Below are 15,526 nucleotides of genomic sequence, written 5' to 3' on the forward strand. Positions count from 1 at the left end.
AATGGAGGCAAATCTAGCTTTTTGAAGAGGGCAATTTTGTCATTTCTTGCTTTCATTATTTGGGTTTGGACGCCATCACTCATGAGGGACAATCATAATTTGGTCAAACCACAGGGTTACCTTAGAGGGGGTGATGTAATTAACCCAAAATTTAATAACTTACATTAAATATGATTAACACTCCATTTTCTCTCAATTCTTTATCTTGGTAGGCAAATGTAAATTAGAAAATATTTTTTTTTATTTTCCTTAACTTCTCCTCAACTTTCCTCTGAGTAAAGAGAACTTGGTCTAGCGCCTTATCATTAAGGCTACTTATAGGTTTTGAATTCAAATTTTCTTTTTCATTTCTAATTTTTAAATCTCACTTCTTCTTTGTAAGAAAAAAAAAAATCTTAACTTTCCTCTATTTGGCAAAGAGCTGAACTTTTAAGTCATCTCTCTGCATAATGTTAATCGTCCAATATTGAAAATCAAGCCAAAGGCATTGAACTGTCCACCTTGTCTATCTTTCCATCAAGTTGGCTTCGTTTCCTTTCACTTTTCTTTTAGTGAAATGGGACTGAACAGTGACCAATTAGTGGCTGATTATCTATGAAACTGTCCTTGTCCTTGCATCCAATAATTCTTTCCCTCATAATCTAGGACAATTGGCCGGGTCTTTTGAACAAGTGTTGAGAAAGAACAGTAAGCAATGCTCAAATTTGGACTTAAAATGGTTAGTAGAAGTTATTCTTTTTCTAGGGGAGGTTTGATACTCGAAGCCAGCGCAGCTTGAGAGTTGCGGATCACATCTGCAAAAGGAGAGTAGAAACAAGTAAAATTGCCAGATACTTATATGATTTTTAAATTGAATAACATAGTTTCAAATTTAAATTTAGATGAATTATCATGCTGTCAGTTATATAGCTGTGAAACAAATCCATTTAACTAACTTTACCTACACCCGTCCATGAATAGATGGGTATGAGTATTTTAAATTTTTGCATATAGATATAAATGGATTACCCAATAATACCCATTTATTTAAATGGGTATTATTGGGTAACCCATCAAATTCAATTAACCCATTTAGAATTGTTTTCTCCCAAATCTCCTCTCTTCTCCCACCCATTTTTTTCTCAAATTTTTCATTTTGTCATGATGTTAACTACTTTTGTATTATTATTATTATTATTATTATTATTATTATTATTATTATTATTATTATTATTATTATCTGTTAGTTTTATCTTATCATTTTATTTTCTCTTAGTTTATTAACTTGTTCATTTTTCAGCATTACCAATTTATGATAAGTTTTAGCCTTATTTCTTACTTTTCCCAAATGAAATTTTAAATTTACACACAAAAAAATGCTAGAGATTCAAAATTTTTGGATTAAGTTTTTATGTTAACTTTTATAATATTTAGTTCAAATTTTTATATTCTTATTGTTTAATTATTAAATAGTATGTAATTTTGCGACATAGAGTACAGATGAAAAAAATTGATAATTAGGTTTATTGAGCATTATAAATAAATATTTAAAACTAATGATGGATGCAAAGGATGGTATAAATTGATTACTTAGTTTGCAAAAATAAATTTAAATGAATTTACAAAAAGTTAAAATAAATGGGTTATAAATGGATAATTGGGTTACCCAATTCATTTTTTGACTTACCCATTTATACCCGTCTAATTAAATGGTTATAAATAGATTGACTCACTTATACCCATTACCAATTTTTTCCAATCCAAACCCGCTCAAATCATCCATTTTGACACCTCTATTGTCAGTGTATGAAAAATTAATTAAAAATATATACTAAAATAATGCGTAAAATTTGTATTTCCCTAGTGGATAATACACTTGTTTCATCGCATGCAACTAAGGCCTCAAAATTCTGAGCATTTGCATATATACTCGCGTAAAAACTTGTTAAAACAGTTTTTATTCCACTGAATCGTAAAAGCCAAATCACCTAATTTGCTTCTCTAACCAATCAGTTTTGGTATCCTTTTGGTTGTGACAATTGGTTCCATCGAGTCACTTTCAATGACACTATGTATGTATGTATGTTTGGATTGCCAAATTATCTCAAATGATATTTCACTTGTATCATAAACACATTTTTCAATTCATCTTTTTCTATTTCCAATTACTTTTTATCTTATATACATCACATCACAAAAAGGACTATAAGTAATTATTTCAAATAATATTTCAAATAATACTCTATCCAAAACACATCCCTCCATTGGAAGTTCTATTTATGCTCGTCTCATTGGAAGTTCTGGTGCTTACTGGACTCGGGGCCGGTTCCATGGTACTTTGGTCCGATGTGGTTCCAACCATGGTTCGAAGTCTCGGCCGATATCGAGACGATTCGGCCGAGTCGTCACCGTTTCGGGCCCTACCGATACGATACCGTGATACTTGACTCGCCGAGAAATCGGCCGAGACGTCACCACGACGGATTGACTAGGCCGAGTCACTCCGAATTATCCCGAGTTAAAACGAGAAATCAGCCGAGTCACACCGTGACGGATTGACTCGGCCATTTCTTTTGCTATTTTTTATTATTTTTGTTTAGCATATTTTTTTTATATTATTAACAATTTTTAGAATATTAAATACTTTAAAATTTGCGTCTCACCAACACCGCGACAGATATGCCGAGACCGATGCAGAACGTTCCGGGCCGCGACCGTGACCGCGACCACGACTTTGAACCATGGTTCTAACTGATTGTTGCATCGGTTGAACTTTGAAGTTATATAATAAATAGAATAACTTTTTTATACTAATAATATATAATTTTTTTTACATTAACAAGTTTATATTAATATCATATAATATGAATTTAAATTCGAATTTCAAATCATGTGCATGTAGTACACATCTAAAGTTGTTGGTGTAAAAAATTCACTACAATATAAGTATATAAAAAATTAATCCTGATATATAATGACACAATGTTGATGTATTGGAGAAAAAGTTAAAGTGTACATAAATAAAATATTTCATATATGTGAGCGCAACAATATTACATTAGAAAGTATAATGAATACAATCACCACACAGCTTTAAAAAAAGTATAGGCCAAGGCGAAAAAAACTTGTGTGGATCCATCCGTAAATCGAGTGATACACAATTTACCACGTTATCATCACTCACTAAATTTCAAAATTCACTTCGGGTTAAAATTCTCTCTATTGGTCTCTCATTTATACATACATAAATTTATATAATGTTATACAGTTAACCATCCTTTTTATTGGATTTCTCTCTATTTATTGATATCTAAATTTATATAATGTTGTAAATTTAGGACTAAACTTTCCTACTAGATAATTTATACACTTGTTAATATTGAATGAATGACAATTATATAAAATTTGAATTTAAAATTTAATTTTTACACATATATTATGAACTCAATAATGATATTATATACATTGTCATTATATATAAATTTATGCAATTATGACATGAATTTTTCTTTTGATTTTAAAATCGATGTATTAAGAAATTATATTTTGTTAAAAATATTTTGACATTTAATTTACATGGAATATTTGAGCGGTAAAAAATAGATCAAAATGATTAATCTTACGTTAAAACTGGATCAATTTCATATCAAATTTTGTGTATGAGGCGTAACGGAGAAAAATCCTCTTCAACGCAGTGGAGAAGGGTCCAGTCCATTCGCTGCTACTTGTTGTAAAATATATAGTATTTCAAAATATTCTTTGTCCCACATCGAAAAATGAGAAGTATTATTTTATTTGTCCCACATTGAGAAGTGAGAAGAGTTGCAGTCTTTTGTCCCACATCGGAAGTGGGAAGGGTTGCACCTCACTCTCAAATCTATAAATAGGATCCATTCCCTCCTCAGAAAATAACCCCAGCAGCTTCAGTTGATATCTTTTGATAGCTGCTCTCTCTCTCTCTTTCTCTCTTTTATTTTTTGTTAGTTGATATCCTATTGATAATTCTGTTCTCATCTTCTTGTCTTTTATATATATCTGCTGGTTTTAATTTGCTAGTTCTGGTCCTTCTAGTTTGCAATAAGAAGAAATCTTGTCTTTCTTGTTAGCAACAATTAGAAGAAGGCTTGTTTAATCCTGGGGAAACATTTCAATTTCATGAAATAGTTTCTTAGGACAGTGCTACGCACGACTCAAGCAGATAGTGTTAACATTGTTGTAGCTATTTATCCAACAATCTAAGAAACTATGGCCTCCGACAGTGTTAACACCCCACAACCATCCTCCGCAGCAGTCGCAGTCGCACTACCTTTTGCGAAACCATTTCCTGACGTCTCTAGAATTGAGGTTTTTGTTGATGAAAACTTCAAAAGGTGGCAAGAACGTGTCTACTCTCTACTCGACATACATGGAGTGGCCTATGCACCGACAGAATCTCAACCTGCTGCCACCGTAGATGTCAAGATACAAGAGTCATGGCAATATGCCAATAAGGTATGTCAACATACAATTTTACAAACGCTTTCTAATGAGTTATTTGACGTATTCTGTAGCTGCAAAGAAGCCAAACAAATTTGGGAAGCGTTGGTAACGAAGTTTACCGCTGAGGACGCAACCAAACAAAAATTTGTTGTGGGAAAGTACAATCAATGGCAGATGACCGACGACAAAGAAATGAAAGCTCAGGTCACAGAATACCAAATGTTACTCGAGGAGTTGAAAAATGAAGAGATCAAGCTACCCGAGAAATTTGCTGCAGGCATGCTAATTGAAAAGCTACCCGAGTCATGGGCCGACTACAAAAATAACCTGAAGCACAAAGAAGAAAATTACACAATTGATGAACTCGTGAAACACATCCTGATTGAAGATTCACACAGGAAGGAGTTGAGAGCTGCCAAAATAAAGGAGATGGCATTTAAAGCTAATCTGGTACAAAGCAACAACAAAAGGTACGCCAATAAATCCCAAAGTAACAAGTCTTGGAATCCCAACTACAAACCAAAGAATCCCAATTTTAAGAAAAAGAAAGGCAATTGCTACAGTTGTGGAAAACCAGGTCACCATGCTGCTCAGTGCAGATATAATAAAGGTGACAAAGCAACTGGTAACCCTCCTAAGGCTAATTTGGTCGAAGGAGATGAAATAATTGCTGCAGTTATCTCACAAGTAAACATTGCAGCCAATGTGAAAGAGTGGGTGGTAGACTCTGGAGCTACTCGGCACATATGTGCAAATCGAGAAGCGTTTTCCTCCTATACTCTAATAGAAGATGATGGAGAAGTAGTCTACCTTGGAGACTCACGAACTACTAAAGTTCTTGGTAAGGGTAAAGTGTTATTGAAACTCACTTCAGGAAAAACTTTGGCCCTTAATGATGTGCTGCATGTTCCAAATATTCGGGCAAATCTTGTTTCTGTAGCTTTGCTTGGAAAAGTTGGGGTGAAAGTGTCATTCGAATCTGATAAGATTATAATGACAAGAAATAATGTGTTTGTTGGGAAAGGCTATTGTAATCAGGGACTTTTTGTACTTAATATTTCCAATGTGATCAATGAAAATGCATCTTCTTCTGCTTATATTGTTGATTCCATTTCTTTATGGCATGCTAGATTAGGACATGTTAATATTGGCTATATAAAGAAAATGCAATCATGTGGCCTAATTTCTGGTATTAATGATAATATGGACAAATGTGAAATATGTGCAGAAGCTAAAATAACAAAGAAAAGTTGTATAAATGTCCATAGAGAAACTGAGTTATTAAATTTAATTCATACTGATTTAGGTGATTTAAAACAAACAATGACTAGAGGTGGGAAAAAGTATTATGTCACCTTTATAGATGACTATTCTAGATATACCAAAGTTTATTTACTTAGAAATAAAGATGATACTTATAATGCCTTTTTATCCTATAAGTCTGAAGTAGAAAATCAACTTAATAAAAGGATAAAAAGAATTAGATCAGATAGGGGTGGAGAGTATTTAACTTTAGATAACCTTTGTGAACAGGAAGGCATAATACATGAAATAACTCCACCTTATTCACCAGAATCTAATGGAGTAGCTGAAAGGAAAAATAGAACGTTAAAAGAAATGATGAACTCTATGTTAATTAGTTCTCATGCTCCAGATAATTTATGGGGAGAAGCTATATTATCTGCATGTCACTTACAAAATAGAATCCCACATAAAACGACTGGCAAAACACCTTATGAGTTATGGAAAAATTATAAACCAAATTTGAAATATTTAAAAGTTTGGGGGTGTCTTGCTAAAGTCTTATTGCCTGAACCTAAGAAAAGGAAAATAGGTTCTAAAACTTCTGATTGTATGTTTATTGGATATGCTGAACATAGTGCTGCATATAGATTTCTTGTGTTAAAAAGTGATATACTTGATTGTAATACAATTATTGAGACAAAGAATGCAGAATTTTTTGAACATATTTTTCCACTGTCTAGTAAAATTTCTCATGCACCTGTTGAAATAAATAAGAAAATTATTCCAATTGAGGAATTAAGAAGGAACAATAGGCCAAGAAAAGAATCTTCATTTGGAAAAGATTTCCAAACCTTTCTTGTTGATAATGATCCTTTAACATACTCCGATGCTATTTCTTCTCCTGAGTGTAAATTTTGGAAAGAAGCAATTAAATCTGAAATTGATTCTATCTTGTCAAATAAAACTTGAATTTTGGTAGACTTACCTCCTGGTGCAAAACCTATTGGTTGCAAATGGATTTTTAAAAGAAAATTTAACTCTGATGGCTCTATAGAAAAGTACAAAGCTCGTTTAGTAGCAAAAGGATTTTCTCAAAAACAAAATATTGATTATTTTGATACATTTGCACCAGTAACTAGAATTGCGTCTATTCGAGTTTTATTTGCTTTAGCTTCTATCCATAAACTTGTTATTCATCAAATGGATGTCAAAACAGCCTTTTTAAATGGTGATTTAGAAGAAGAAATTTATATGTTTCAACTTGAGGGATGTATTGTATCTGGACAAGAAAATAAGGTTTGCAAACTAATTAAATCTCTTTATGGTCTAAAACAAGCTCCTAAACAGTGGCATGAGAAATTTGATCAAGTCTTGATAAAAGATGGATTCTCGTCTGTAGAAGTGGATAAATGTGTATATTTCAAAATTATAAATGATCAATATGTGATAATCAGTTTATATGTGGATGACATGCTTATATTTGGTACTAGTCTAGATATTGTAAATAGTACTAAATATTTTTTGTCTTCTGATTTTGATATGAAAGATTTGGGTGAAGCCAAAATAATATTTGGTGTTAAAATCATAAGGAAAGGTGATGGTATAATGTTGTCACAAGAACATTATACAGAGAGACTTCTTAGGAAGTTTGAAAATTATGATGTGACACCTGTGAGTACTCCTTATGATGCTAACACTCAATTAAAGAAAAATAATGGTGACCCAATTGCTCAGTCTAAATATGCTCAGATTATTGGGAGTCTGATGCATCTGATGAATTTCACTAGACCTGATATAGCTTATGCTGTATGTCGACTGAGTAGATATACCCATAATCCCAACCGTGAGCATTGGTTTGCATTAGTCAGACTAATGAAATATTTGAGAGGTACCATGAATTTTGGTATCCTGTATAGTGGATTTCCCACTGTATTAGAGGGTTACAGTGATGCTAATTGGATCTCTGATTCAAATGATACGAAATCCACTAGTGGTTTTGTGTTCACCCTTGGTGGTGGTGCAATAGCATGGAAATCTGCTAGACAGACAATCATTACTAGATCAACAATGGAGTCAGAGTTTGTAGCTCTGGAACTGACAGGGACTGAGGCCGAGTGGTTGAGAAATTTCTTAGCTAATATTCCTTCAACTAAGGATTTGTTGCCTCCTGTGTCCGTACATTGTGACTGTCAAGCAGCGATTGCCATAACTAAAAATAAATCGTATAATTGTAAAAGTCGACACATGAGATTGAGACATGATGTCGTAAAGCAGCTGCTTAGAGATGGAATTATTTCCATTGATTATGTAAAGTCAGAGATGAATTTGGCCGATCCTCTGACTAAACCCGTAGGAAGAAAATTGATTCTTCAAACTACAAAAGAAATGGGACTTCGACCAACAAGTTGTCAATAGAGACGGTAACCCAACCTATGTGATTGGTGATCCCATGAATTGGTTCATATGGGTAATAACAAGTCAATATTGATGGTAAAGCACTTCAATTTAAGTCCCTCCAGAGATAAGTGCTTTGAATAATTGTGAGGATGAGTTAAAACTCTTAATGAATTCATATCCCATTAGGGAGGTGTAGTTAAAGCAATACACACTTGATGAATTCACCTATATGAGAGTGGAGTGGGGCCGCTCCTATAAGATTCATTGGTCAAATCTTTAGAGCTCTCATGAATAACCAGGCAGGCGCACGGCCAAAAAGCGCAAAATCGCGTTAACAACAAATTATGGGTTGTAATGTGATTGATAAAATCTCTGTCATACATCAAGAGTTATTGGTTCATAGAAATTTATATTTCACCAATAATTCTGTAGATCATGTTTTATCAATCTATGTTTGGTTCATAGTCCAAAAGACACCAATCTAATTACATTTCAACCAAATCCAGCAGAGTACTTTTAAAATTCTTCCTTTATCCAAAAAAATTTTTGAAATAGGAGGGAGATTGTTGTAAAATATATAGTATTTCAAAATATTCTTTGTCCCACATCGAAAAATGAGAAGTATTATTTTCTTTGTCCCACATTGAGAAGTGAGAAGAGTTGCAGTCTTTTGTCCCACATCGGAAATGGGAAGGGTTGCACCTCACTCTCAAATCTATAAATAGGATCCATTCCCTCCTCAGAAAATAACCCCAGTAGCTTCAGTTGATATCTTTTGATAGCTGCTCTTTCTCTCTCTTTCTCTCTTTTATTTTTTGTTAGTTGATATCCTATTGATAATTCTGTTCTCATCTTCTTGTCTTTTATATATATCTGCTGGTTTTAATTTGCTAGTTCTGGTCCTTCTAATTTGCAACAAGAAGAAATCTTGTCTTTCTTGTTAGCAACAATTAGAAGAACGCTTGTTTAATCCTGGGGAAACATTTCAATTTCATGAAATAGTTTCTTAGGACAGTGCTACGCACGACTCAAGCAGATAGTGTTAACATTGTTGTAGCTATTTATCCAACACTACTAAGGTTGAAGCCCTGATTTATCCTCTCCTCTCCCACTAGCACCATCGATCGCCTTGTGGTTCTTACATTCTCCTCCAGCACCATGGCTTAAATATCCCGGGAACGCATCGTAGCCACCGTCGCCTTCAATATCCTCCACGTCTTCTTCTTCTGCTTTTCTCATAAAAGACAAAACCAAAGGCTACGGTTTTAATTTTCTTAAGCTCCATAGGTTTTGCAGAAAAACAAACAAAGATTGGAAGGTAGAAAGCAAATCAAGGTAGAAATTAAAGAGAAAGAAAAAATCAAAGATTGGCAGGGCCGTTTGGAGTTCCTTTTTCTCTCTCTCTCTCCTTCGGTTTGGAGACTTACCAAGAGGGTGGGATTGAATTTGGTCAGGAAATCAGAAAGAAACCATAATCTGGAAAAATATTTGGCCATTCAAATCTTGATTTCTTAGCTAATTCGCTATACCAGTTTTTTATATAAGTTGATTTCAGCTGTAATAGGGCTGAGGGCCCCAGTGTAGAGGAATGCCGGCGTTGTGGCGGCGGCGTTGGTCAAGGAGAGAGGAATGGGGAAGTGCGGACTTAAAATTCATGTGGCAAATTGTGCACTGTTTGATATATGTGTGGGCCCCCAAACTTAGGCTACATAAGTATTTTGCCATGGCCCGAAGGTCAATTTTGTTGACTTTGCACGCCGTAAAAATGAAATCATTTCCTGTTCTTGGGAGCTTGGCTTCACAAAACCAAACTAACCATACTCTGCTCTGCTGCAGTAGTGCTCTCTTTCTGTCGTTAGCTTGATTGAATTTGTTTCGGTACTTGAACCTCCACCCCAAGATATGGCTCTTGCCATAGTTGGAGGCTCTTTTCTCTCCGCTTTCCTTCAAGTGCTGTTTGATAGGATGGCTACACCAGAGTTCCTGAATTTGTTTCGTAAGCGAAAAGCTGATGATGAACTCCTCAAGAAGCTCAAGATGAACTTACTGGCAGTTGGAGCAGTGCTTGATGATGCAGAAAACAAGGAAATAAGCAACCAAGCTGTCAAGGAATGGCTTGAAGAGCTCCATGAACTCGTTTACCAGGCAGATGACTTGCTCGATGAGATCAACACTGAAGCTCTCAGAGTTAAGGTAGAAACTGAGTACCAGAGCTCGACCAGCTTCCTGGTAAGTGCTTCCACTTATATTTCATCTTTCAGTAATCAGTTCTTTAAAAGGATTATGCCTGAGATAGAAAAAGTTGTGATTAGCCTAGAGGGATTTATACAGCAAATTAATCCCTTGGGCTTGCAAGTTGTTGAATCGAAAATACAATCATGTCGACCGCCTTCGACTTCTTTGGTCGATGAGAACACTGTTTGTGGTAGAGATGTTGACAAGGAGAAGATAATCCAAATGTTGTTGTCTGAGGATGAAAAAAGAGACAGTGTCACTGTAGTTCCAATAGTGGGCCAAGGTGGGATTGGTAAGACGACCTTGGCTCAATTGGTTTACAATGATAAGAGGGTGAAGAATCATTTCACTACCAAGGCATGGGTTTGTGTATCAGAAGCATATGATGCGACCAGGATAACGAAGGAACTCCTTAGGGAGCTCGAGATCTCATTTTCTGACTCTGGTGAGAGTTTGAATTCCCTTCAGCTTAAGCTACAACTTGGCTTAACTGATAAAAGGTTTCTTCTTGTACTGGATGATGTTTGGAATCGTGACTATGATGACTGGGATAAATTGAAGATGCTGCTCAAAGGTGGTTCTGAAGGAAGCAAGATCATAGTGACAACACGAGATAACAGAATTGCATTAATGATGGGCGAAAATATGTCAATTCATCATTTGAATTTGATATCAGAGGAGGACTCTTGGTCCTTATTTGAGAAACATGCATTTGGAGATAAAGACTATGAAAACAGGCCTGAACTTGAAGTGATGGGAAAGAAAATTGTGAAAAAGTGTGAAGGGTTGCCTTTGGCTGTGAAAACAATTGCAGGTCTTTTGCGTTCAAGAGGAATGGTTGAGGAGTGGGAAGACATTTTAAGAAATGATATATGGAACCAGACAAGAAATCCAAATGGCATCTTGCCAGCATTGAGGTTAAGCTACATGCACCTTCCTTCCCATCTTAAAAGGTGCTTTGCTTATTGTTCTGTGTTCCGTAAAGGTTTATGGTTTAAAAAAAAAGAAATAATTCAGCTATGGCATGCTAATGGTCTTCTGGAGCACCAAAGAGAGTTTAAAACTATTGAACACATAGGTGAAGAGTACTTGCATGAATTGAGATTGAGGTCATTGTTGTGGCAGTCAAGCAACGACAAATTCTCTATGCATGACCTTATCAATGATTTGGCTAGATTTGTTGCAGGAAAATATTCTCTCAGGTTGGAAGATCATTGTCCTGGCCACGGTACCACAGCTAGAGTACGTAACTTCACATATTTTCCCAGTGAGTATGACACATTTGATAAGTTTAAACTCTTGAGGGAGGCCAAGAATTTAAGAACATTTCTCCCTGTTGGTATGTATCGATCTGCTACTGGAAGAATAAGCAACAAATTTGTACATGATATGTTGCCCACATTCAAGTCTTTAAGGGTTCTGTCTTTGCACAATAGAAGTATAATTAAGTTGCCATACCCAATCAGTGGTTTGAAGCGACTACGAATCCTAGATCTGTCTCATACACACATAGAAAAGCTACCGGATTGGATATGTACCCTGTACAATCTACAAACATTGTTGTTGTCATATTGCAAGAACCTTGAAGAGTTGCCCAAAGATCTGGGGAAGTTAATTAATTTGTATTACCTAGATGTTAGTGGAGCTCCGCTCAAGAAAATGCCAATACAAATGGGTAGATTGACAAATCTTCAAGTTTTGACTACTTTTGTGGTCGGCAAAGACTGTGGTTCAGCAATCAAGGAGCTGGGCAAGCTTCCTATGCTTGGCGGTAAGTTACTCCTTTGTGGGTTGGAAAATGTTTCTGGAGGGAGAGAAGCATCAATGGCAAACATGAAGGGAAAGAAACACCTTAAAAGTTTAACTCTAGAGTGGAAAGGTGATATTAATGATTCACAAGTTGCGAGAGATGTGCTTGAGAGTCTAGAGCCTCATTCAAGTATAAATCATTTGAAAATCAATGGATATCATGGGACAAGATTTCCTAAATGGCTGGAAACCCCTTCATTTTGCAGTATAGAGTCCTTAAGTCTGTCCAACTGTGCATACTGCTTTCACTTGCCTGCACTTGGGCAGATTCAGTCCTTGAAATCCCTTGAAATTGTTGGAATGAGTAATATATCAGCCTTTACTGAAGACATGTATTTTGGTAACAATTGTGAAATCGAACCTTTTCCATCTCTCCAAAAATTCAAAATTGAGAATATGCAAGAGTTGGAAAGATGGGATATTCCAGAATGTGAAGTTTTTTGTAGTCTTGAAAAGCTCTATTTAATCGATTGCCCCAAACTCAATGCAAAATTGCCCAAACAACTTTTGTCAGTACGAAAACTTGAGATTTCTGGATGCGATAATCTTGTGCTCTCTAATGGTCGGTTGAGTATCTTTGACAGTGACATTCAACAACTCTCATCTCTTTGTAAATTAAAGATTTCACACATGGAGCATTTGAAAGAGTTGTCCCCAGAACTGAACAAGTTAGACTGCCTTGAGAGGTTGGAAATTAGTGATTGTGGGTCTCTCATATCGTTTCCCTTGGGTAACCTACCTACCTCACTGAAAAAACTTGTATGCAATGGTTGTGGCGGTTTTGAATCAGAAAGCGCAAGTTACCAACCTGTTTCCCTCCTTGAGGAGTTGAAATACAAGAATTGCAACTCTCTCAAAGTTGTCTCGCTTGGCTTGTTCCCTACTCTAAAAGATGTTCAGATTAAAGACTGCAAGCGTATGGAGGTGCTCTCAGTTCCTCCATGCAGGATTGGGAATGGAAGTAGTACTCTAACTTCTCTGCAATGCTTAAAGATCTGGGACTGTGATAATCTAATATCTTTTCCAGAGGAAGGATTGCCAGCCCCTAATCTAAGGCAGATAGAAATCGTCAATTGCGAGAAGCTGAAGTTCCTGCCGGCAAGGATGGAATCACTTATTCCATCTCTTCGGAAACTTGATCTATGCAATTGTCCAGAAATTGAGTGCTTTCCAAAAGGTGGTTTGCCTACCAGCCTACAGTCCCTTTATATCCTCAACTGCAAAAAGCTCCTGACAAGCCCAAAAACGTGGGATTTGCTGAGACTCCCCTCTCTTAGAGGCTTACGGATTGATGTTACTGATGAAGCAGTGGAGTCTTTTCCAAATGAGGACTGGTTGCTGCCTTGCACGCTTGAATATCTTGATCTCAGGGAATGTCAGAATCTGAAAATGCTAAACTATTCGGGTCTTCAACACCTCACCTCTCTACAAAGGCTACGAATCACTTGGTGCAGGCTACTCCAGTCATTGCCAGAAGAGGGACTGCCCACCTCCCTAACCAAACTAGAAATCAGAGACTCTCCGCTGCTGAAACCAAGATTAGAATGGGAGAAAGGACAAGACTGGCCCAAGGTTGCCCATATCCCCTGCATAATAGTCGATGAAGAATTAATCCCATAACGGAGATGCTGGCCGTGTCAGGGCTCCTCCATGATCATCCATATTGAGTAATTTAAGGTACTTTTTTTTCATTTTTCAAGATTTTTTTATTCTCCAGAACACTATGAAGCCTCAAAAGGCAAAAGACAGCTAATATTGCATCTTTTGTCATGATTGCAATACGAATCCTAGTTTGTTGTACTATGATGTGTCTTCCACTCTAGGCAGTATACCACTCTTGGAATTCTATGGACCAGTCACTGTTCTCAGCTTCAGCCATTTCAGGAAGAGAGGCTACTTACCTCCCAAGAAATAAAAAACGCTCTATTGCTGACACCGCATTTAGAATGGAGGAAAGAGAATATAGGCTGAAGGTGGTTCATATTTTGTAAATGTTAGTGTTGAACTCATTCCATGATAAACATACTCGTCCTCCAGTAACTGAAGGTAAATTCCCTCTGCCCCCAAAATGTTTCGGTGATTTGCAAGTGGAAATGCTTTATATCCTTGATGGATAACTGCACTTAAATTATTTGGTGCATACATTATGGATAACTTTGAATTACAGGTTTTACCGCGCATTTGTCAAATACTGGATTAGTACATCATTCCTTGTTTGAGGCAAAAGAGCAATGCTAATGCTAGTTATTTATCATACCTAGAAAATGTTTTTTTTTTCCTTTTTGGGTTTGAGACAATGCTTACATATTCCTTAAACTGTTCAACATGTACTGCATTCCACATAACATTTATGCAATGTTTTGTATGTTATAATGGTCATTGTGGATCTAACTGGATCTTCATTCAATTCACAATTTGATAAGAAGCACAAAGAAAAGTTAATTGAAACGCAAGTATTCATAGGCTTCACAGTTGTGCTAAAAAGACTTGGTGATATCAATTCTCCATTCCTTTTCTATCATGTTTAAATTCTCTAGGCCAATCAAGAAAGTCACCATGGTCTTCTGTCCAAGCTTTTAACACCAGAGTAAACTCAATGTTGGGGATACATGCGTGCTTGTTGAATTGGGTTATAAATAACTAGAAACATCAAATTTGAGGTGTTAATCGTTCCATAAATTAATGATGTCTGCTTCTCAAAGGGGTACAAAACACAGTACTTCAATTGCAAATATCTGTGCTTGAGTTATTATTCGTTCCATAAATTACAGTATGCACTGCGCTTGAATACTTAGATTTGTCAAATTTCTGGATGCAAATTAATGATATCTGCTCCTCAAAGGTGCAATACACAGTACTTCCTTCAATTGCTTTGTAATAGTTTCCACTTTACATGTCAGTGTTCTAGGATTGAAGTACTCTCATGATCATTTAACTTTCTTGCAGAAGTAACCCAAAAGGATCCATGGCTGCACAGAGCTCCAGTTTGCTATCAGAGAAGGGCTCCCCCTTTCCTGATTTCTCTCTGAACCTGAAGATACTCGGCCCTTGAACGTACACACTCTTGATTTCACTTTTTTTTTTGGGAATGATATCATTCACTTCAAATGCTTTAAATCCTGCAAGCAAATCACACATCGAATCACCTGATCATATACTAACAACTTTCTACCATTGAGCATAGGCTATTTTTCAACCTCCAGAATGTGGTATTCCAAAGTTTTGACCACTTAGTCAAACTTCATAACATACAGCCGCATATTTTTTAAACAATAATCATGTGAACTCAAGGTTTTTATGCTTTCTGAAATACGATAAAAAGTGACAAACCACTAAATACTTATTCCTCCTGTTTTAAACTATTAGCCTTTCTTCTGAATAT

The 15,526-nt window shown here is 35.9% G+C and overlaps 1 protein-coding gene across 1 annotated transcript; it reads left to right on the forward strand.

Moving 5' to 3' along the window:
- The first annotated feature begins 10,042 nt into the window (after positions 1-10,042).
- LOC113759677 (putative disease resistance RPP13-like protein 1) lies at positions 10,043-13,764 on the forward strand. Its single transcript, XM_027302252.1, has one exon. It carries the CDS (start codon positions 10,066-10,068, stop codon positions 13,762-13,764), a length of 3,699 nt encoding a protein of 1,232 aa, XP_027158053.1. The 5' UTR covers positions 10,043-10,065.
- Positions 13,765-15,526: the final 1,762 nt, after the last annotated feature.

This window comes from Coffea eugenioides, chromosome 2 (genome assembly GCF_003713205.1).
Source record: "Coffea eugenioides isolate CCC68of chromosome 2, Ceug_1.0, whole genome shotgun sequence".
Taxonomy (NCBI): Eukaryota; Viridiplantae; Streptophyta; class Magnoliopsida; order Gentianales; family Rubiaceae; genus Coffea; species Coffea eugenioides.

Coding starts and splice junctions, on each gene's coding strand:
- LOC113759677 (XM_027302252.1), top strand. CDS start 10,066: ATGGCTACACCAGAGTTCCTGAATTTGTTTCGTAAGCGAAAAGCTGAT.